Source organism: Vulpes lagopus, chromosome 10 (assembly GCF_018345385.1).
Source record: "Vulpes lagopus strain Blue_001 chromosome 10, ASM1834538v1, whole genome shotgun sequence".
NCBI lineage: Eukaryota > Metazoa > Chordata > Mammalia > Carnivora > Canidae > Vulpes > Vulpes lagopus.
In genome coordinates this window covers 70047512-70070619 of record NC_054833.1, presented here as the reverse complement: position 1 = coordinate 70070619, position 23108 = coordinate 70047512, and the positions used below count along the sequence as shown (strand labels likewise).

Sequence of the window (23108 nt, the reverse complement as noted above, 5' to 3'; positions counted from 1 at the left end):
GATAATCTCAAAGTATTTGGAAGTTAAAAAATACATAAATAAAAAATAGGTCAAAGAAGTCTCAAATAAAATTTTTAAATATTTGAACTAAATTAGAATAAAAATATAACATCAAAATGTGTGAGATGCAACAAAAAGATGCTTAGGGGGAAATTTATAGCTTTTGAATGCATATATTAGAAAAGAAGAAAAAACTAAAAATTAGTAATCTAAGCTTCCATCTCAGGGCACTAGAGTAAGAAGAGCAACATAAGCCTAAAGCTAGTAGGAAACAAATGTATATAAAAAATTAAAGCATAAATCAGGGAAACTGGAAACAGGAAATCATCAGAAACAATCAATGAAATTAAAAGTTATTTCTTTGAAAAAAAATCAATAAAACTCATAATCATCAGCTATGTTAGCCAAGAAAAGAAATAGAACATATAAATTTCCAGTATGAGTAATAATAGAGGTGCCATCACTACTGATCTCATAGACCAATGGAATAATAAGGAAATACTGTGAACAACTCTATGTCCACAGATTTGATTATTTATATGAAATGGAACAATTCCTTGAAAGACAAGAAATCACACAAAGTGAAACAGATCATCTGAATAAGCCTATCTCTATTAAAGAAATTGAATCGATAATTAGTAACTTTCCAAAATAGAAAATAGGCCCAGATGGTTTTACTGCTGAACTATATCAAACATTTAAGGAATGTTTGTACAATCTATTTCAGAAAATAAGTAGAGGAAACACTTCCCAATTCATTGTGTTAGGCTGGCATTACTCTAATACCAAAACTAGATGAAGACATTACAAAAATGGAGAATTACAAAACAATATTACTTATGAGAACAACACAAAAATCTTAAACAAAATATTAGCAAGTCAAATATAACAGTGTATAAGAAGAATTATACAACCCAACAAAGTAGGGTTTGCTCCAGGTATCCAAAGCTAGTGCAACACTTAAAAATAATGTAATCCATCCCATCAACAGGCTAAAGAAGAAAAGTCACATTAAATTCAGAAAACTCTTTTGACAAAAATCCAACACCCATGATGATATAAAGTCCCAAAAACTGAGGTACTTGGGTGGCTCAGTCCATTAGGCATCTGACTCCATTTTAGCTCCTGATCTCAGGATCCCAGGATTGAGCCCTGAGATAGACCCTGAGCTCAATGGGGCTGGGAAGGTTGGGGGGGGGGAGGGAGGTGGGAGAGTGGGGGAGGTTTGCCTCTTTCTCTCTCTCTCTGCTTCTCCTCCCATTCACACGTACAACTCCTCTTTCCCTCTCTCTCTCTCAAATAAATAAATCTTAAAAAACAAACAAACAAACAAACTCCCGGGAAACTAAGAACAGAAATGAATTTCCTCAACTTGATTTGAAAAACCTCCACATAACATCATATTTAATGGTGAAAACTCGAAAATTTCCCCACTAAGATAAGGAACAAGACTAGGAACCTTTATTCAACATCATACTAGAAGTCCTAACTAATATAATAATTCAAAGAAAAGAAATAAAAGTTATACAAATTGGAAAGGAAAAGAACTTTGTAGATGACACAGTTGTTTATGTAGAAAATCCCATGAAAATTATAAAAAAATAAAATTTAGGGGATCCCTGGGTGGCTCAGTGGTTCAGCGCCTGCCTTTGGCCCAGGGTGTGATCCTGGAGTCCCGGGATCAAGTCCCTGCATGGGGCTCCCAGCACGAAGACTGCTTCTCCCTCTGCCTGTGTCTCTGCCTCTCTCTCTCTCTCTCTAATAAATAAATAAATAAATAAATAAATAAATAAATAAATCTTTTTTAAAAGTATAAATAAAATTTTCCAACTAATAAGCAATTATAGCAAGGTCACAATATACAAGATTAAGATACAAAAGTCAATGGCTTTCCTATAAACCAGTAATGAACAACTGAAATAAAAACCATAATACTATTAATATTACCATTAAAAAGTTAAATGCTTAAGGTATAAATCTAACAAAACATGTACAAGATCTACATGAGGAAATTACAATACTCTGAGGAAAGAAATCAAAGAAGATCCAAACAAGTAAGTTTTCATGGATAGGAAGTTTCCATATTGTTAAGAGGCCAATGCTTTTCAATTTGATCTATAGATTCAGTGCAATCCCAAAGTCCAACCAAGTTATTTTATGGATATTGACAAGCTGATTCTCAAGTTTATATGGACAGTCGAAAGACCAAGAATAGCTGACACAATACTGAAGAATAAAACACTGATACTACCCAATTTTAAGAATTACTATAAAGCTCCAGTTAACCAAGACAATATGATATTTGTGAAAGAATAGACAAATTGATCTGTAGAACAGAATGGAAAGCTCAGAAATAGATCTACTCAAATATAGTCACCTGATATTTGATATAGAAGCAAGAAAATTCAAAGAAGTCTTTTCAACATATGAACAACTGGACATCCATATGCCCAAAAAATGTAGACATAGAATTAATGACTTATACAAAAATTAATTGAAATGAACCTTAGATCTATTTTTTTAAAGACTTTATTTACTTGTTCGTGAGAGACACAGAGAGAGAGGCAGAGACATAGACAGAGGGAGAAGCAGGTTCCTCACAGAGTGCCTGATGTGGGGCTTGATCCCTGGACTGAGATCATGCCCTGAGCCAAAAGCAGATGCTCAACCACTGAGCCACACAGGCATCCCAAACCTTAGATCTAAATATAAAACACAAAGCTATAAATTTTTATAAGACAAGGTAAGAGTAATGCCTGGATGGCTCAGCAGTTGAGCGACTGCCTTTGGCTCAGGTCATGATCCCGGAGTCCTGGGATCAAGTCCCACATCATGCTCCCCACAGGAAGCCCGATTCTCCCTCTATGTCTTTGCCTCTTTCTCTGTGTCTCCCATGAATAAATAAATAAAATCTTAAAAAAAAAAAGATAAGGGAAAATCTAGGTGGCCTTGGGATTGGTGACAAATCTTTGGATACAATACCAGAGCACAATCTGAAAGAGAAAAAATATATTAAGTTGAACTTTATTAAAATTTAAAATTTCTGGTCTGTGAAAGATTGTTATGAAAATGAAAAGGCAAGCCCCAAACTGGGAGAAAATTTTGCAAAACACTTCTTTGATAAAGAACTTAATTTATCATAATTCAAAAAACTCAACAGTAATAAAATAAACAGTCCAACTTTAAACTTGACAAAAAATTCAAACAGACACTTCAGCAAAGAAGATCCACATATGCCAGTAAACATATATAAAAAAAATGTTCAGGGCTTCTGGGTGGCCCAGTTGGTTAAAGGTCTGTTTTCAACTGAGGTCATGATCCCAGGGTCCTGGGATCGAGTCCAGTGTTGTGCTCCCTCTCTCTTAAATGAATGAATGAATGAATAAATAAATATTTTAACATCACACATCATTAGTGAATTGCAAATTAAAGCAATAATGAGAAAAAAACAATAATGAGATACCACTATACATCCGTTAGAACAGCTTAAAAAAATTTTAAAGTAATGATATCAAACGCTGACAAGAATTAAGAGCAACAAGAACACTCACTCACTGCTGATGATAATAACAAAATAGTACAACCACTTTGGAATACAGTTTCAAGGCTTCTTAAGAGTCTAAGCATACTCTCACTATATCATCCAGCAACTGTACTCCTAGGTTAACCCAAATGAAGTGAAAAGTTATGTCCACACAAACGCCTACACATAAATGTTTATAGCAGCTTTGTTCATAGTCACCAAAAACTAGAAGCAATCAAGAAATCCTTCAACAAATAAAGAAACAAATCATGGCACATCCATACAATTTAATATTATCTAGTGAAAAAAGTAAATGAGTTGTCAACTCGTGAGAAGACCACAGAAACCTTAAGGGCATATTGTTCAATGAAAGAAGCCAGTCTGAAAAAAGTTACATATTGTATGATTCCAACTATATAACGTTTTGGAAGAGGCAAAACTACAGACATAATAAAAAGATCAGCAATGGTCAGAAGTACAGATATCTAGGTCAGTGAAATTACTCTTTACAAAACTGTAAAGATAGACACGTGTAATTATGCATTTGCCAAAACTCATAGAACTGTACAACATGAGGAGTGAACCTCACTGTAAATTAAGAATTTCAGTTAATAATAATGTATCAATATTGATTCATCAGTTGTAACAAATGTACCACCCTAATGCCAAATGTTAGCAATAGGGGAAGCTGTGGTTGGGGGAGAAATGAAGGAAAAAATTATAAGCATTTCTCAGTACTCTTTGCTCAATTTTTCTGTAAATCTAAACCTATGCTTGAAATGTCTATTACTTTTTTAAAATCTAAAGGTTCCATTAAAAAAAATCCCATGAGAGAAAATTGAAAATAATCTTTCCCTATGAACTGAGATAGGGTCTTACATATATTCAAAGATGAAAATCATGGTCCTTTTTCCTCCCTCGAATATAATAGAAGGTTAAAATACAACCTGTATATTCAAAGTTTAAATGGAATAGAAATATTTCTTAAACCAAATATGGACCATATTTAACTTTTTTCTTTGTGTTTGCATTATAAAATCTCAGACGCAAAAGGGACCCTAGAGGTTATCTAGTCCTAGTTTTTATCTGAATCTCCCTTACATTCTCAATAAATCTGATCATTCAGCTCTGTTGCCAATCTTTTCCTATTTTTTTTTATTTTCTCCCTTTTCCTAGGTCGGTTCTCTCTTATCCCCTTAATTGGCTATAATACTAAAATTTATTTTTATTTTGTACTGTAGTTCTTTAATATGGTTTTTATGACCCCTTGTTGCCTTTAAAAACATCCATATACACAAGTAATTAAATATCCACAAACTGAGACTTTTTTTTAGGACCTTCCACTTACACTTTTTCTTTTTTTTTTTTTTTAATTTTTATTTATTTATGATAGTCACAGAGAGAGAGAGAGAGGGGGGCAGAGACACAGGCAGAGGGAGAAGCAGGCTCCATGCACCGGGAGCCGGACGTTGGATTCGATCCTGGGTCTCCAGGATCACGCCCTGGGCCAAAGGCAGGCGCTAAACCGCTGCGCCACCCAGGGATCCCCACTTACACCTTTTCTATGTGTCAGTGGCCTTAACAGAGGTGGAATATGTATATCCAGTTTTGAAGTCCCAATGTAATTTTCAGTCTAAGATTGATGTTTTTCCTAGGAACTTTTGGCAGGAAAAATTTTAGCTTCTAAAAGCAAACCTATTATATGGACATTAACATTTAAAGAAAAAATAAATATTTCTTTAGTAATAACTAATAATTCATTTTTCCCTTCATTGTTCTCTAGAAAAATAAACTGGTGTTTATTTTACAAACAATTTCCAGTAAAACATAGCTATAGTCAACATGACTACAAATATAACTTTTAAAAACAAAAAAATATATAGGTGACATGTTTTTTAAGTCTTAATTTTTTAAAATATTAATCTTAAGATATAATGATAGACCAAATTATTAGGTGGTAAGTCCTGTAGACCCAGAATCTCTGAAGGAAATGTAGTCAGTTATAAATATGGTAATTATTTTCTGAAAATTATCAATTCTCCTTTAACTTGATTTTTCAAAAATATTTCCTATTTTTAAATATTACATTTGTCTTTGTGTAAAAATGAGTGAGAATAGAAATATTTCAGTTTACCTTATGAAAATTTGCTAAAATTTTAACAAAACTTGCCAGTGTGTAGTTATTCTGAAATAAGGACTCCTTATATGTAGTGATATTATTTTATAAGAAAAATGACTCAAAAGTTCAGAATAGGGAGAGTAAAACTGTCTAACCACAAAACAATCAGAAATGGAACTTAACAAATTCCTTATAGCTGGACTTTGTAAAAATTCTTTCCGATTGCTAAGTATATTTGAAAGATTAAAATTTCGTGTTGACTTTAATTATAAGCATTTAATCTCAAAATTTAAAACACTAAAAGCTAAAGTTGTAATGCAGGATTTCCCAACTTCGTAGTGTTATATTTGGGCCAGGTAATTTCTTATCGGGGCTGTTTGGTGTACCAAAGGATTTTTAGTAGTATCCTTGGCTTTGACCCAAAAGATGCCCCAATAGTCATGACAACCAAAAATGTCCCCAGATATTGCTAAATGTCCCCCGGGGAGGTAAAATCATCCCCAATTTATCTCCATTTTAAGTTGTTACAGAGCTAGCAGATGTTCTTTTTCTTATAAACTATAGTCTACAGAAAGAAAAACAGAAAATTATGGAACCCACATGTTCCCACATGTATGAAAGAGAACTTAAAAGCAAGTAAAGAAGCAACAGAGGAAGATAGAATCTTTGAAATTCTTGACAGATATCCAAGAAAAATTAATTTTTTTAGTTCAGAGTCCAAGATGATGTGAAAGGGTAACAATACTATTTCTGAGTAAAAGTTGTAGTTTTATCTTCCACCAGAGAGTAAGTATTATAACTACTAAGAAAGAATTTATTTACAATGGCATGTGCAAACATCATTTTTAAAAAAAACTGAAAGAGTGCTTGCTTAGGCAGCACATATAGTAATATTGGAGCAATACAGCATAGCTCCTGTGCAAAGATGACATGCAAATTCGTGAAACATTCCATTTTTTAAAAAATGAAATAAATGAAACTTACTTTTTTCAATAGTACTCCCTGGCATTCTTTGCTCTCGATCTTTAGGAGGTATACTTGCTCTACTAGTTGATTCAAGCATAGATTGTTTTGCTGCTAAAGATGAAAGCTCCATAGCATTATAAGAATCATACAAATCCCAAGTACTGGACATTACACCTAAATAAAGAGACAGAAAAGTAAAAATTATTTTAAACCAAATTCTAATAGGTTAGCTTATATATAATTAGTTATAGCAAAATCTAAGATAATATCTACTGTTTAAGAAAAGAATACTATATTTTACAATGGCAGGAAGTAAAGATGAAAAAGAAATAAACCATGAGGATACCTTCAGATCCTTACACTTTTGCATCTACTTATACATTAGTGTTTTAATGATAACTCCAAATTATCCTCACCATTCTTTCTGATCCCCACACCTCTCTCCCCTCTATCCCAAGCTGATGGAGCATAATCTCATCCGTTAGTATCAATCTTGGTTGATACGGACCAGGACAATCATGTCACAATAAGGATTTAATGATCCTTTACTTATGATTAACATAGTTATATTCTATAGAACTTTTATTTTTTTTAAAGATTTTATTTATTTATTCATAGAGACACACACACAGAGAGAGAGAGGCAGAGACACAGGCAGAGGGAGAAGCAGGCTCCACGCAGAGAGCCTGATGCGGGACTCGATCCAGGGTCTCCAGGATCACGCCCTGGGCTGCAGGTTTCGCTGCGCCACTGGGGCTGCCCTAGAACTTTTAATTTATAGTATTCTAATTCCATGTTTATTATATAAAATCTCCTATATACTTATGTGAAAAGATTATGCTTGTTGGAAAAATGGTAGACTCTTTTCTCAAGAAATTTGTAGAGTAGTATGGTTATTATCTTCCCTTTTATTTTTTATTTTATTAAGATTTTATTTATTTATTCATGAGAGACATAGAGACAGAGAGAGAGGCAGAGACACAGGCAGAGGGAGAAGCAGGCTCCATGCAGGCAGCCCGACGCGGGGCTCAATCCCGGGACTCCAGGATCACGCCCTGGGCCGAAGGCAGGCGCTAAACCGCTGAGCCACCCAGGGATCCCCTATCTTCCCTTTTGAAAATTTTTGTTTGCATTAGCTATATTTTTTCAAATGATCAAATATAGCAATGATCTCCAAGCAAAACTTGCAAATTTTTATGTCCAAAATTTAAAAAAAAAATTCCAATATTTTTCATTATTGATATAACAATGAAAGGTTCACATAGCAATTATTTTATCAGTGACCATGTAATAAAATATTCCTATATGCTAAACTTGCAAAAGTTTAAAGTACAGTGATCTAATAAAGAATTCTTGTCTCTGAAAATCAAAACAAGACTGAATATAATAAATGCAACTACTTCATTGTTATAATTGTTATTTTCATAAAATATAATGAAGGAGCTCTGGTATTTCACAATGATTTCAGTTAGTAAGAATGTGAACTCACATTTAATAATAACATTTCTATTTTATTGAACTGACCTTAATAATGTCTAACAAAGTTATACACATAATAAATACCTAGTCTATTTTATTGAATCGAAAAGGGTACAATTTCTGTTGTTTGTAAAGTAAAAGACCATAAAAAGATATTATGTTTTTGAATATTGAATTACCTAACCTTCATTTAACCGAAAGTTTAACAATTTGAGTATATAGGAATATATTGTTACATCGTCATCAATAATTGCTACATAAACAAAAGTACATGTTATAAATGAGCAATGTAAAATATTAGGGTGATTTAAGGTTGTTTCTTGTTTGAAGATAACAAATAATATTGGTAATATTAGTTTGGGTACCATCATGACATTTGTACATTTGAATAAATTAACCTAAGAAATAAAAAATCCTAAACCATATGCCATAATATCAAGCACAAAATGAAATGATAAATAATGAACGATTGGTTTTTGTTTGTGTTCCATACAACACCTGGTGCTTATCACAAAAAGTGCACTCCTTAATCCCCATCAGCTATTTAACCCATTCTCCCACTTGCCTCCCCTCTGATATTCATCAGTTTGTTCTCTGTAGTTGAGTCTGTTTCTTGAAGAAAGAAAAATTGAATGATTGTTACTTCCCAATTTTATAGTTATATTATATTAAAGAAAGTTTTAACTAGCATCAGAAAAAGGTATTCCCAACTCTACCATGTTTTGAGCATTTCTGAGTCTGGGATATGTCTAAATAGTTTTTGCCCATTTAAAAATATTGTTTCTATCTACTAGTTTAACAGACTATGAAAGTGTAGCAATTAGCCATGTAACATTTATAGAAAAATAATTTTACTTTTTAGCTGAGTAAAAAGATATGATCAACATTAAAGAAGAAAAAAAGATAAATATGACTTGTATTTCCACCACCCAGAGATAATAACTGCTAACATTTTGGTGTATGTCCTTCCAGATTCACATATGAACAAATACATATATGTATTTTTTAAAATAAAAATTAGTTCATATCACACATTTTTATTAAAAAATTATAGTATAATATACATAGAAAACAAGCTGGCTTTTTTAAATCTACAGCTATAGGATTTATTTTTTTTAAGATTTTATTTATTTATTCATGAGAGACACAGAGAGAGAGAGAGAGAGAAAGAGAGGCAGGGACATAGGCTCCCATGCAGGGAGTACCATATGGGACTTGATTCGAGGACTCCAGGATCATGCACAAGCCAAAGGCAGACACTCAACCACTGAGCCACCCAGGCATCCCTACAGTTGTAGGGTTTAATATATTTTTAAAAGTTAGCCAGGAACACTAATACATTCATTGAATTATCCATTTATTTGAAATGCCACTTTTATCATAAAAATGACTATATGCGTACTATTAAGTGGAAAACTTTTTTCCTCACTTTCTGTGACTCTTTACAGAGGGAATTTGAGCTAAATTAACACCCTGATCTCTCTATGTCCCTCATTCACTCATTACCAGAGAAAAAGCGATTAATCCTATAGGAGAGTTTAGGAGAAGGAATTGCGCTCAGCCACTTCTGGGTTCTTTTGTTAGGTCTCTTCAAGCATGCTTTCTGGTCTGTTCTCACTCCTAAAAAAGTCTGTGCTTGTCTAGCTGTGCCAATTACGGCTGGTAGGAAGGAAGAAATGGCAAGTCCCTAGCGCTTCAGATTTGAGGCTACATTTTTTTCAGTATCTTTATCAGTAATAAGGCTAATACTTGATTTCCATCTCTCTGACTCCTGAATCTCTTTCAATTTCATCCCAAATCAGGCAAAGAAGACATGTGATTTTTTTTTTTTACTGATCCATAAGACTTTAATATTTATTTGGTCTATATTGTAATTTTTAATATTAACTTTCATTATTTTTAATAAAATTTTTCTGTGAAAAATATATCATGCACATAAGAGTGTATAATACATATATGTGTAGTGTGAACAGTTACTACCATGTACTCACCAGCCAGGATAAGAAATAGAACATCTCCAGGTACTTAGGAGCCCTGGATGCTCTTCTATCTGGCCCTCTCTTTCTAGCTACCTCCAACAGAAGTAAATCCACTTTCCCTAACTTCATTTTTTTTTTTAAGATTTCATTTATTTATTCATGAGAGACACAGAGAGAGAGAGAGAGAGAGAGAGAGGAGGCAGAGATACAGGGGTAGGAAGAAGCAGTTTCCCTTTTAGGAGCCTGATATAGGACTCAGTCCCAGGCCCCAGGATCATGCCCTGAGCTAAAGGCAGATGCTCAACCACTGAGCCACCCAGGCATCCCTCCACTTTCCCTAACTTCTGGATAGGTCATTCTCTTGCTTTGTTTTAAGGTTTTTCTCCTGTGGTAGATGCTGTTGGTGCCCTGCCCATATCTATTATACATTACCTCTTACTAGCCAATCTCCAACTGCCAGCATCTATATTGCTTTGCTTGGGGCCATCTTTGGCCACCAAGGCCACTTTGATGTCCACAAATTTGGCCTAGAACGCCAACAAACTAACAAGTCCATAAGCCTTCAAACAATGATTTAGAAAGTTGGAGCATGACAAAAATAACTCTGACTCCCAGAGTTCTCTAACAGTATTAAACTCCAGTTAACCAAAGAGGTAATTTGTCAGCATAACCTCTGTCAGCTACCTACCCTTTCTTATTTCACTTACTCTCCTACCAATGTTTCTTAGGATCACCTCCAAAATAAACGATGTGCACTCAGAACCTTTCTTCAGAGGTTTCTTCTTGGAAAACTTTTGAAGTTCAGAATCCATAGGCACATAAGGCTCTCCAACATATACATATCTACACAATATATTGTCTAGTTTTAAAAATTGGAAAGTTAAAAAAAATTGGAAAGTTAATGATCATATGGTTTCACTCATATGTGGAATATAATAGTGAAAGGGATTATAAGGGAAAGGAGGGAAACTGAGTGGGAAAAACTAGAGAGGGAGACAATCCATGAGAGACTCCTAACTCTGGGAAACAAAGGGTTATGGAAGGGGGGGGTGGGTGGGGGCATGGGGTAACTGGGTGGCAGGCACTGAGGAGGGCACTTGATGGGATGAGCACTGGGTGTTATACTGTATGTTGGCAAATTGAATTTAAATTTTTTAAAATGTATAAGAAATTTTCAAAATATAAACAATAAAAATTGGATAGCAAACACTATCACAGATGCATAAAAAACAAAACAAAAGAAAATCACCACTATTAAATGAAAACTACTAAAGGAGGACTCTCAGGAGAAGATCATGAGAACATTCTGGGTCATATTCTGATTTCAGCCTCCCTGAGAGTTTACAAGAGCCACTAATGATGAAATCACATAGTGAGACCATGAATATGTCCTTGGAAACATAGAACTTAATCCACAGGTACCTAACAAGCTAGGCATTGAATGTCCAATGAAAGTATGGTCAGGTAAGTGGGCAGCTCTGAATTTTCTGCTCCCCATGGCTTTTGGGCTGCTCTCAGGGTAAAACAGAACATGTATGTGCAGTGAAGTGAATTTCCTCAACTTACCTAAGAAAGCCACAGGAAAGGAGAACAGAAGTACATGAACAATGGTAAAGGCAAGCTAGATATAAAAAAAAAAATCGGCAGATTCAGCTGAGCATTCTATCCAATTCCATTTACAAACGCATCAAAAAGAATAAAATATCTAATAATAAACTTAACAAAAGAGGTGAAAGAATTGTACTCTAAAAATGTATCTAGGGCAGCCTGGGTGGCTCAGCAGTTTAGCACCTGCCTTCAGCCCAGGGCGTGATCCTGGAGTCCCGGGATCGAGTCCCACATCAGGGTCCCTGCATGGAGCCTGCTTCTCCCTCTTCCTGTGTCTCTGCCTCTCTCTCTCTCTCTCTCTCTGTCTTTCATGAATAAATAAATAAAATCTTAAAAAAAAAAAAAAAGGAAAGGAAAATCTTGTGCATTGTTGGTGGGAATGTAAATTGTTGCAGCCACTATAGAAAACAGAAAGAAGTTGTTCAAAAAGTTAAAGATATAATTATCAGATGATCCGGCAATCTTGCTTCTGGGTATTTATCTGAAGAAAACAAAAACACTAACTCAAAAAGATACCTGTACCCTCATGCTCATTGCAATATTACGCATAATCGTCAAGACATGGAAGCAACCTAAGTGACCCTTTATGGATACATGGATAAATAAAATATCACATGTACACACACATAAATATTATCCAGCCATAAAAAAGAAGGAAATCTTGCCAACAATATAGATGGGCCTTGAAGGCATTATGCTAACCAAAATAAGTTAAACCAAAAAAAAAGGCAAATATCATATGATCTCTAAAATAAACAACCAAAACCAAAGAAAGAAAAAAACCCCAAGTTCATGAATACAGATTGATGGCTGCCAGAGATCAGAAAATAAATGGTGAGTGAAATGGGTTAAAAATTATGAACCTCCAGGTTTAAAATAAGTAAGTCATGGGGATGTAAAGTACAACATAGTGAGTATAGTTAGTAACACTATGTTATGTATTTTAAAGTTGCTAAGAGAGTAGGTCTTAAAAATTCTCACCACACATACACAAAAAAAGAGCAATGCCTGGGTGGCTTAGTGGTGGAGCATCTGCCTTCAGCTCAGGGTGTGATCCTGGGGTCTGGGATCAAGTCCCGCATCGGGCTCCTTGCAGGGAGCCCGCTTCTCCCTCTGCCTATGTCTCTGCCTCTCTCTCTCTCTCTGTGTCTCTCACAAATAAAGAAATAAAATCTTAAAAAAAAAAAAAAAGTGTTGTATAGTGGTGAGGACTTCTCTATGATTAGGTCCCCTGGAGTTTTAAACTCTCAGACTTGTTCACAATGAACCTTCAGCAATTTATCAATTATAATTCAGGTTTTCTATCCTAGACTTATTGCAGTAATCATTTCACAATATATCTATGTCATATGCCTGAAACTAATATAATGTTACATGTCAATTATATTTCAATTAAAAATTAAATTGAATTTAAAAGAATAAGAGCAGAAATCAGTGAAATTGAGAACAGGAAACCAATAGAGAAAAATCAATGAAACCAAAAACTGGGTTTTTGAAAAGATGAATAAAATCAATAAACCTCTAGCCAGAATAAGAAAAAAAGTATTAATATCATAAATGAAAGAGAGCACATCTCTACAGATCCCATGGACATTAAAAGAAAAGCAAAGAAATACTATGAACAAGTATATGCCCACAAATTTAATAATCTTGATGAAATTCAGGATTAATTCATTGAAAGACACAATCTGCCAAAATTTACACAAGAAGAAATAGACAACATGAATAGGCCTATATCAACTAAAGAAATTAAAATTTAAAAAAAGAAATGGAATTGATTACTAATAACTTTCCAAAACAGAAAATACCAGGCTCAGATGGATTCACTGCTAAATTCTATCAGTCATTTAAGGGAAAAAAATTATACCAATTTTATACAATCACTGTCAGAGGATAGAAACACAGGGGATACTTTCTAACTCATTCTTTGAGGCCAACATTGAATACCCAAGGCAGACAAAAACATTTCAAAAAAACCTCCAAAAAGAAAAAAAAGCTGACAACTGTCAAAGAATATAGATGCAAAATCTTCAATAAATAAAAGCAAATCAAATCCAACAATGTCTAAAAAGAATTATCCTCCAAACCAAGTGGAATTTATCACAGGTATGTACAATTACTTTAACATTCAAAAATTAATGCAATCTGTCAGACCAATAGTCTAGGAAAGAAAAATACATGAGTGTATCAATAAATTCAGAAAAAAGGCATTTGACAAAATCAAATATCCATGCATAATAAAAACTTTCAGTAAACTAGAAATAGAAGGGAACTTCAACTTGATAAAAACATCTACAAAAAAGCTACAGCTAACATACTTAGCCTTCCCACTATCAGAAACAAGGCAAGGATATCTCCTCTCACCACTTTTTTTCAACACCATATTGGAAGTCCAAGTTAATGAAATAAGACAAGAAAAGGAAACAAAATACAAATTGGGAAGGAAGAAAGGAAGCTGTCTTTGTTTATAGATGATATGTTAATGCATATAGAAGATCCAAAAGAATGCACAAAAACTCCTAGAACTAACAAGTGATTAAAGAAAGGCTACAGAGCACCTGGGTGGCTCAGTCAGTTAAGTGTCTACCTTCAGCCCCGGGCCAAGATCCCAGGGTCCTGGGATTGAGCCCCATGTCAGGCTCCCTGCTCATTGAGGAGACTGCATCTTTTCCCTTTGTCCCTCTCCCCTCTTGCTTACTCTCTGTCAAATAATTAAATAAAAATCTTTAAAAAAAGAAAGTAAGGTTGAAGGATATAAGATTAATATACAAAAAGCAATACAAAATTCCTTTCCTAAATGTTGGCAATGAACAAGTGGAATTTGAAATTCAAAACAATACAATTTAATTAGTGCCCCAGAAATGAAATAGTTAGCTATGAATCTAACAAAATATGTACAAAATCTATATGAGGAAAACTACAAAACTTCAAAGAACAAAATTAAAGAAAGACAACAAATGGAGAGACATTCCATGTCCACGTTTAGGAAGACTCAGTATTGTCAAAATGTCACTTATTCCCAAACTGATCTATAGATCAATGTATTCTCAATTAAGATCCCAGCAAGTTATTTTGTGAATATCAACAAGCTGATTCTAAAGTTTATGCTCGAAGAAAAATAAAGCTGAAAGACTAGCACTCCCCAACTTGAAGATTTACTATAAGTCTACAGCAATCAAGACAATGTGATATTGGTGAACAAATAGAAAAATTGTTCAAGGGAACAGAACAGAGTTCAGAAATAGACCCACATCATATTAGTCAATTGATCTTTGACAAAGAAGCAAATACAATGGAACAAAGATAAGTCTTTTCAAGAAATGGTACTGGAACAACAGGACATCCACATGTAGAAAAATGAATTTAGATGCAAATCTTATATCCTTTACAAAAATTAACTCAAAATTGATTATAGACCTAAAAGTAAAAAGTGAAACTATGAAAATCCTAGAGGATAACATGGAATAATATCTAGATGACCTTGGGCATAATGATGACTTTTTAGATAGAAGACCAAAGGCATGATTGTTAAAGCAAAAATTGATAAGCTGAACTTTATTAAAATTAAAAATGTCTGTTCTGTGAAAGGCAATGTCAAGACAATAACAAGATCATACTGGAAGAAATCATTTGCTAAAGGTACATCTGATAAAGTACTGTTGTCCAAAATATACATGTATTTCTTAAAACTCTATAAGGGAAAAAAGTAACCTAATTTAAAATGGTCTAAGGAGCTTAACAGACACTTCACCAAAGATATACAGATGACAAACATTATATGAAAATATGCTCCACATAATATGTCGGTCATCATGGAATACAAATGAGAACAACAATGAGCTGCCACTGCATACCTATTAGAATGGCCAAAATCTGACACTGACAACAAGAAATCTTGGTGAGGACACGGAGAAACAAGAACCCTCCATTATTACTGACAGGAATGCAAAATGGTACAATCACTTTGGAAGAAACTTTGGCTGTTCCTTACAAAACTAAAAATATGCTTACCATATGATTCTGCAATATGTTCCTTGGTATTTACCCAAAGGAATTGAAAGCTTATTATGTCCACACAAAAACCTGCACACAGGTGTTTATATCATCTTTATTGGTAATTGCCAAAACTTAGAAGCAATCAAGATACCCTTTGGTAGGTAAATAGATTAAACTTTATCCTCTCCAGAGAGAAACTTCTGGCATCTGCTAGAGTAGAAGAGAGGAATTTGCTCAAAGCATGTATCTGTACTTGACTCCTTTTTATAACTCAGTAACATTTCATTAAATATATGTTACACGTTATGTTTATCCATTCATCCATTTGTGGACATCTTGCTTGTTTCCATTTGTTGAGGATAAATATTGTTGCCATGAATAAGCATGTACCTGTATTTGAGGGCCTGTTATATATATGTATACATTTAGGAATGGAATTGCTGGGTCATATGATAATTTGATTGTTCCTCAAACTATTAAAACTGGTTTTCATGGCAGGGGCACCATTTTGCATTGCAACTGGCTGTGTATATTGGCTCCAATTTCTCAACATCCTCATTAATACTTTTTTCCATTTTTAATTATAGTCCTTTTAATGGGTGAGAACTGATAACTCGTGGTTTTGATTTGCATTTCTGTAATGAATAATGATGTTGAACACTTTTCATGTGCTTGTTGGCAATATGTATACATTCTTTGAAGAAATGTCTAAGTCCCAATTTTCTTAGTTTCCTTTTTGAAATGTTCATTGACAGTGTATAAAAATACAACTGAAATTTGTGTGTTGATTTTGTATTCTGAAATTTTGCTTAACTTATTTATTAACTCTACTAGTTTTTGTGTGAATTCTTTAGGATTTTCTATGCTTAAGATCGTGTTATCTCTGAATAAAGATACTTTTATTTCTGATTTTTTTTTTTTTTGATAGACATAGAGAGAGAGGCAGAGAGACACAGGCAGAGGGAGAAGCAGGCTCCATGCCGGGAGCCCCACGGGGACTCAATTCCGGGACTCCAGGATCTGCTCTGTGCCAAACTGCTGAGCCACCCAGGGATCCTCTTCCTTTCTGATTTAGAGTCTTATTTCCTTTTCTTGCCTAATTGCCTAGGACTTCCAGTACAATGTTGAGTAGAAGTTGAGAAAGCAATCTGGATCGAATAGATTTTATCTATTTTATCCTTATCTTGTTCTTGATTTTATGGGGAAAGCTTCTAGTTTTTCACCATCGAGTATAACATTAGCTGTGGGGTTTTTATAAATGCCATTTATCAGATTGGAAAAATTCTATTCCTAATTTTTGAATATTTTTATCATACGACTAAGTTTATTACAGTGATTGACATATATGTTGAATCACCCTTGCATCATTGGGACAAACCCACTTGATCATAGTGCATAATCCATTTAATGTGCTGCTGGTTCAGTGTAGTAGTATTTTATTGAGGATTTTTGCATCCATATTCATAAGGAATATTGGTATTAGTTTTCTTTTTTTATGGTGTCTTTGGCTTTGGTATCGGAGTAAAGCTGGCTTCATGATTTGTGAGTGTTCTCTTCCATTTTTCGGGAAAATTATTTTTTGAAGGGTTGGTGTTGCTTCTCCTTTAAATGACTGGTAGAATTCACTAGAGAAACCATTTGGTCTTGGAGTTTTCTTTTCAAGATTTTACGTATTTATTTGAAAGAGAGAGAGGGAGAGAGAGAGCGTGCGCACACGTTGGGGGAAGGGCAGAGGGAGACGCAGGAGCAGACTTCTCGCTGAGCAGGAAGCCTAATACCATGCAGGGTTCCATCCTATCCCTGAGAGATCATGACCTGAGCCAAAAAACAGATTCTTAACCAACTGAACCATCCGAGAGCTCCTGGGATTTTCTTTGTTAGGAAGGTTTGATTATTAATCCAGTCTCTATACTTATCATAGCTCTGTTCAGAGTTTATATTTCTTTTTGAGTCAGTTTTGACAAGTTGTGAGTTTCTAGGAATGTGTCCATTTCATTTAGTTATCTGATTTATTGATATACAGATGTTAATTTTTTATGATCTATTTTATTTCTGTAAGGTCAGTAGTAATGTCCCCACTTTCACTTCTCATTTAGTAATTTGAGTTTTTTCTTATTCTTAGTCTAGTGAAAATTTTGTCAGTTTTGCTGATCATTTCAAAGTACCAACTTAGTTTCACTGATTTTTCTGTTTATTCTTTTTGCTTATCTCCATTCTAATCTTTATTATTTTCTTCCTTATGTTGGCTTTTGGTTTAGTTCTATCTCCTTTGTCTCATGCCGTAAGGTGTAAAGTTATTGATGTGAGATTTTTATTATTTTTTTATTGAAGTATAGTTGATATATAATGCTACATTAGTTTCAAATGGAGATCTTTTTAAAATGTATCTACAGCTATAAATTTCTCTCTAAGCACTACTTTCACTATATCCTAGAAGTTTTGTTATGTGGTATTTTCATTTTCATTCATCTTAAAATATTTTCTTACTTCCCTTGTGCTTTTAAAGAGTGTGTTTAATACCCAAATATTTAAAAATTTTCCAGTTTTCCTTTTGTTATACATTTTTTGTGTCATTTCATTGTGATCAGAAAAGATTTCAATTTTTAAAATGTTATTATCTCTTTTTTTGTGGCCTAACATAATGGTGTATCATGGAGAGTTTTCCATGTGAACTTGAGAAAAAATTGTGTATTCTGCTGTTTGGGGATGGTGTGTACTGTATATATATATATGTCATATCTAGTTTATATTATTATTCAAGTCCTCTATTTTCTTTTTGATAATCTGATTATTCAGTCCATTACTGACAATGGGGTACTGAAGTCTCAACTCTTTGTGTAGAACTACTTCTCTCTTTAATCCTGTCAATATTTGCTTCATATATTTGGAGGCTCTCTTGTTAAGTACATGTATGTTTATAATTGTTATATCTTCTTTATGTATGAAATCTTTTATCAATATATAATGTTCTCTGTCCCCTGTAACAATTTTATATAAAGTCTACTATGTCTGATGTTAGTAATGCCATCTCACCTTTCTTTGGTTGCTATTACAACTTTCACTTTACATATTTTTGTCTGTGGATCTAAAAGTGAGTCTCTTGTTAGCATATACTTGCATCATGTTTAGTTTTTTTTAAATCCATCCTACCAATATCTGCCTTTTAATTGGAGAGTTTAATCCACTTATTTAAAGTAATTATTGCTCAGGAAGGAGTTCTGCCATTTTTCATTTAAAGTAATTATTGCTCAGGAAGGAGTTCTGCCATTTTTCTTTTTCTTCTTTATGTCTTATGTCTTTGTTCCTCAATTTTTCAATTACTGCCTTCTTCTGTTTACTTGATTTTTCAATAATGTTCTGCTTTGATTCCTTTCTAATTTTATTTTTTTCAATTTTTAAGTTATTTTCTTGGTGATTGCCATGGAGATTAGAAGTAATTTCTTAAAATTTTAACAATCTATTTTTTAAAGATTTTTATTTTTTTTTGTAAGAGACAGAGAGAGAGAGAAAGGAGACGGAGAGAGAGATTGGCAGAGACATAGGCAGAGGGAGAAGCAGGCTCCATGCAAGAAGCCCAATGTGGGACTTGATCTTGGGACTCTGGGATCACACCCTGAGCCAAAGGCAGACATTCAACCGCAGAGCCACATTAAGCCACATTGTTAAGGCATCCCTTAACAATCTATTTTGAATTAATACTACCTTCCTTTAATAGTATACAAGAACTCCTATACGGTTCCATTACATCCACTTTATGTTGTCACAAATTACATCTTTATACACTGTGTACTCATTAGTATAGATTTATAATTATTGTTTTATGTATTTATTTTAAATTATATTGCAAACAAATAGAGGAGATACAAACCAAAATTACAATACTGGCTTTTTTTTTTTTTTTTAAGATTTTACTTATTTATTCATGAGAGACACAGAGAGAGAGGTAGAGACATAGGCAGAGGGAGAAGCAGGCTCTGTGTGGGGAGCCTGACATGGAAGTAAATCCCAGGATCCCAGAATCCCAACCTGAGCCAAAGGCAGACACTCAACCACGGAGCCACCCAGGCGCCCACAATACTGACTTTTGTATTTACCTATGTAGTTACCTTTACCAGTGCTCTTTGTTTCTTCATATGTCTTCGAGTTTCCGACTGTTGTCCTTTCATTTCTGCCTGAAGGATTCCCTTTAGCATTTCTCATAAGGCTATTCTACTAGTGATGAATTGCTTTAGCTTTTGTTATCTGGGAGTAGCTTAATTTATCCTTCATGGGAATATATTTGATCTTAATTATTTAATTTCTTTATCATGAGAATTATTAGAAGGATATAGACTTCTTGTTTGATAGTTCTCTTTCATCTCTTTAAGTATGGCATCCCACTGACCTCTGGACACCATGGTTTCTGCTGAGAAATTGAGTGTAATCTTATTGAGGATTCCTTGTACCTGAGTCACTTTTTTTTTTCTGCTTTCAAGATTCTTTCAACATTTAGTTATAATGTGGCTGACCTAAGTGTAGATCTGTTTGTTTATCCTTTTTGGGGTTTGTTGAGTGTCTCAAATGTCCAGATTCATGACTTTAATCAAGTGTTGGAAGCTTTTTGGCCATTATTTCCTTAAATTTATTTTGTTCCCCTCCATCTCTTTTTCCTTCTATCATTCTAAAATTCCCTTTATGTGTATGTTGGTATGCTTGGTGGAGCCCCATAGGTCCTTTGAGCTGTGTTCACTTTTCCTTACTCTTCTTTCTTTCTGCTCCTCAGCCTATATTATATTAATTGACCTGTTTTTTAAGAATTGCTGCCAGCTCAAATCTGCCATGAATACCTCTAGCAAGTTTTTCCATTTCAATTATTGTACTTTTCATCTCCAGAATTTGTTTTTTTAATAATTCCTATCTCTTTATTCATATTTTTTGTTTGTACATCATTTTGGTTTGCTTTAGCTCTTTGCCCACAGTTTCCTTTAGCCTTATCAGAATATCTAATACAATTGATGTAAAGTCTTTGGATAATAAATACAATGTACTTCCACCGAGAGAGTTTCTGTTAATTTCTTCTTTAAACAGGACTTACTCTCTTATTTCTTTCTATCCTTTGTAATTTTTTGAGAACTGAACATTTTGAATATAATAGTGTGGTAAATCAGAATTTTCTTGGTCCTTGGGTTTTGTTTTTGTAGTATGCTGTGTGAGTCCTAGTTTGTTTGCTTAGTGATGTTTCTAAAGTATTTTTATAAAGACTGGATTCTTTGCCATGTATCATCTTTGAAGTGTTTGATCTTTGGCTTTTGGTCAGCAAGTGTTCTGACAGAGATTTCCTTGAACACTTGAATTCCTCCCCCATCAGAAAAAAAGGAGAGCAAAGAGAAAAGAAAAAGAAAGGAATAGAGAAACAAAGCGGGGAGGGAAATCTCTTGGTCTTTGTAGATTGAGTCTGTGTTAAGGTATTCTTTTAATACTTAGCCAGGCTGTTTACAAGTATGCCTTAGCCTTCATTTCCTGCTTGTACTGAGCCTAGAGATCAGCGAGAGGTGAAAGATTAGGATCTTTTCAGGTCTCTTCTGAGCATGCGTCCTGCCCTACGTATGCACATGACTCTCTAAATTTCCCTGTACATGCAAGCCTTTTTCAGTATCTTAATTTCCCAAAGAAGCTTCCTCCCTAGCTTTTTCTCTCACGCTTTCAGTGTGTTTCTTGTTTGATTCCCTCTAAGAGAGAGGAGTTGTTCATTTGCCTTTCAATATTTGTGGAGAATGCACTATGCACAGCTGCTTTACCACCTGAGAGAGCTCTGAATTTAAAAATGAAGATTAAAAAAAAAAAAAAAAACACCAGACAAGTGCTCTGTGTTAGTCCTTTAGGTAGCCTCCCAGATGGGTTCAAAGAGAGAAACCAACTCCACTGAGAATAAGGTCTGCTCTGTTCCCTCTGGAACCAAAAGCCAGAAGGCAGACTGCTATCTTTAAGACCAACACCATACTGGGGAGGAGAGTATGGCAAGAGTGAGTAAAGATGCCACAAAGCTTTCCCATTCATTATAAGTTGCCCTTTTTTTGATCTAGTACTTGCTTAGAAGTTTGTCTATTTTAATCTTTCAAAAGAACTAGCTTATAGTTTTGCTGAGTAACAAAGGCCATTAAAATTAAAAACTTTCTTCTAATTACCTTTTAAGTCCTACTTCACAGATTGTTCACTATACAGGATTGTTAATTTATAAACATCGAAAAAAAACCAATAAGTGTAGTAAAGGACTGTCTGAGGGTATTCCTGTGTGCCATGCCAGGTGAGTGACCTTGGCAAATTAGCTAACTTCTCTTCACTTGTTTCTTTCTCCAAAAATGGAGAGTAACAGCAGTATGTATCTCATAGGGTTGTTGTGAGAATTAAACCAGTTAATATACGTGAAAGGCCTAGAATAATGTCTAGCACATTTTAAATATTATTAGTTGTGGTTGATATACTTTGTGAAAAAGCAGTTTCTCTAAATATTTCATAAACATTTGAAGAGTATAAAATTGCATGAAAGAGTTTCTATAAAAATTAAAAATGGTAATTATGTTACCTAAATCTTCTATATTTATGTTTATTACTAGGCATTTGTCATATTCTAAAAGCTATAGATTACCCATCTACCATTGCAATTTGGCCAAAGTATTTCTATCTTTGCTTTATATGTTTCAACATTTATTTGTTAACTGACAGACTCAGAAAATGTATATTAAAATATGGTAGTTTATCAAGAAGAATAAAATATAAATTACCTTTGTCTTCTTTTATGATTTTGTCACATTGAACATCTTTATTCTTTGGTGCTCCATTAATAGTCTGCATCATCCTTTCAACATATAAGTCATTGCCTAATCTATTTCTACAAAGGGTCTCGTAATTCTTGTTTCTCCGACTATAAAAAATAAAGTATATTCAACTCATTAATAAAAAATATTACCACAGATATTATCTCTTTATATTATGTTTTCTCTTTAAACTTACCTTTCTTAATGTGGATTACATCAAACATGAAGCGAGAGTCCAAAAAACTCCTGAGGAAAAGATGGCACTGAACTACCTCCAAAGGATTCTATTTACTATACCTCTCAGCATCCTTGCTACTTTCAATGTCTACCAACAATATTCTAGCATTTTCTTCAGATAAGTTTTATGAACTTTGCTATAAACACTGAAAGCTATACATTTCCTTCAAAGTACTACATCTGTGTCATCCTGTGGGTATCATTTTCATAATTATTTAATTCTGAGTATTTCTTAAATTTCCATTATGATTTCCTCCTTGATTCATGAGGAATTTAGAAAATGTGCTTTTTAAACTTCCAAATGTGTATGTGACTATGTATCTATACTTTTATTGAAATTTGTGTTATTAATTTTAACTTAATTATATTTGTGGCCAGAGAATTTAGTTTGTCCGATACTATTTCTT

At 33.9% G+C, this 23108-nt stretch overlaps 1 protein-coding gene and 1 pseudogene across 1 annotated transcript in view; one reads left to right on the top strand and one right to left on the bottom strand.

The window, feature by feature from the left end:
• DNAI4 (dynein axonemal intermediate chain 4) overlaps positions 1–23108 on the bottom strand; it is a 100115-nt gene that overhangs the window by 42560 nt on the left and 34447 nt on the right. Inside the window, 2 exon segments of the mRNA XM_041770198.1 lie at positions 6627–6782; positions 22432–22571. Of these exon segments, the coding sequence (XP_041626132.1) occupies positions 6627–6782; positions 22432–22571 (296 nt within the window).
• Positions 6506–6602, top strand: LOC121501050 (annotated as a pseudogene).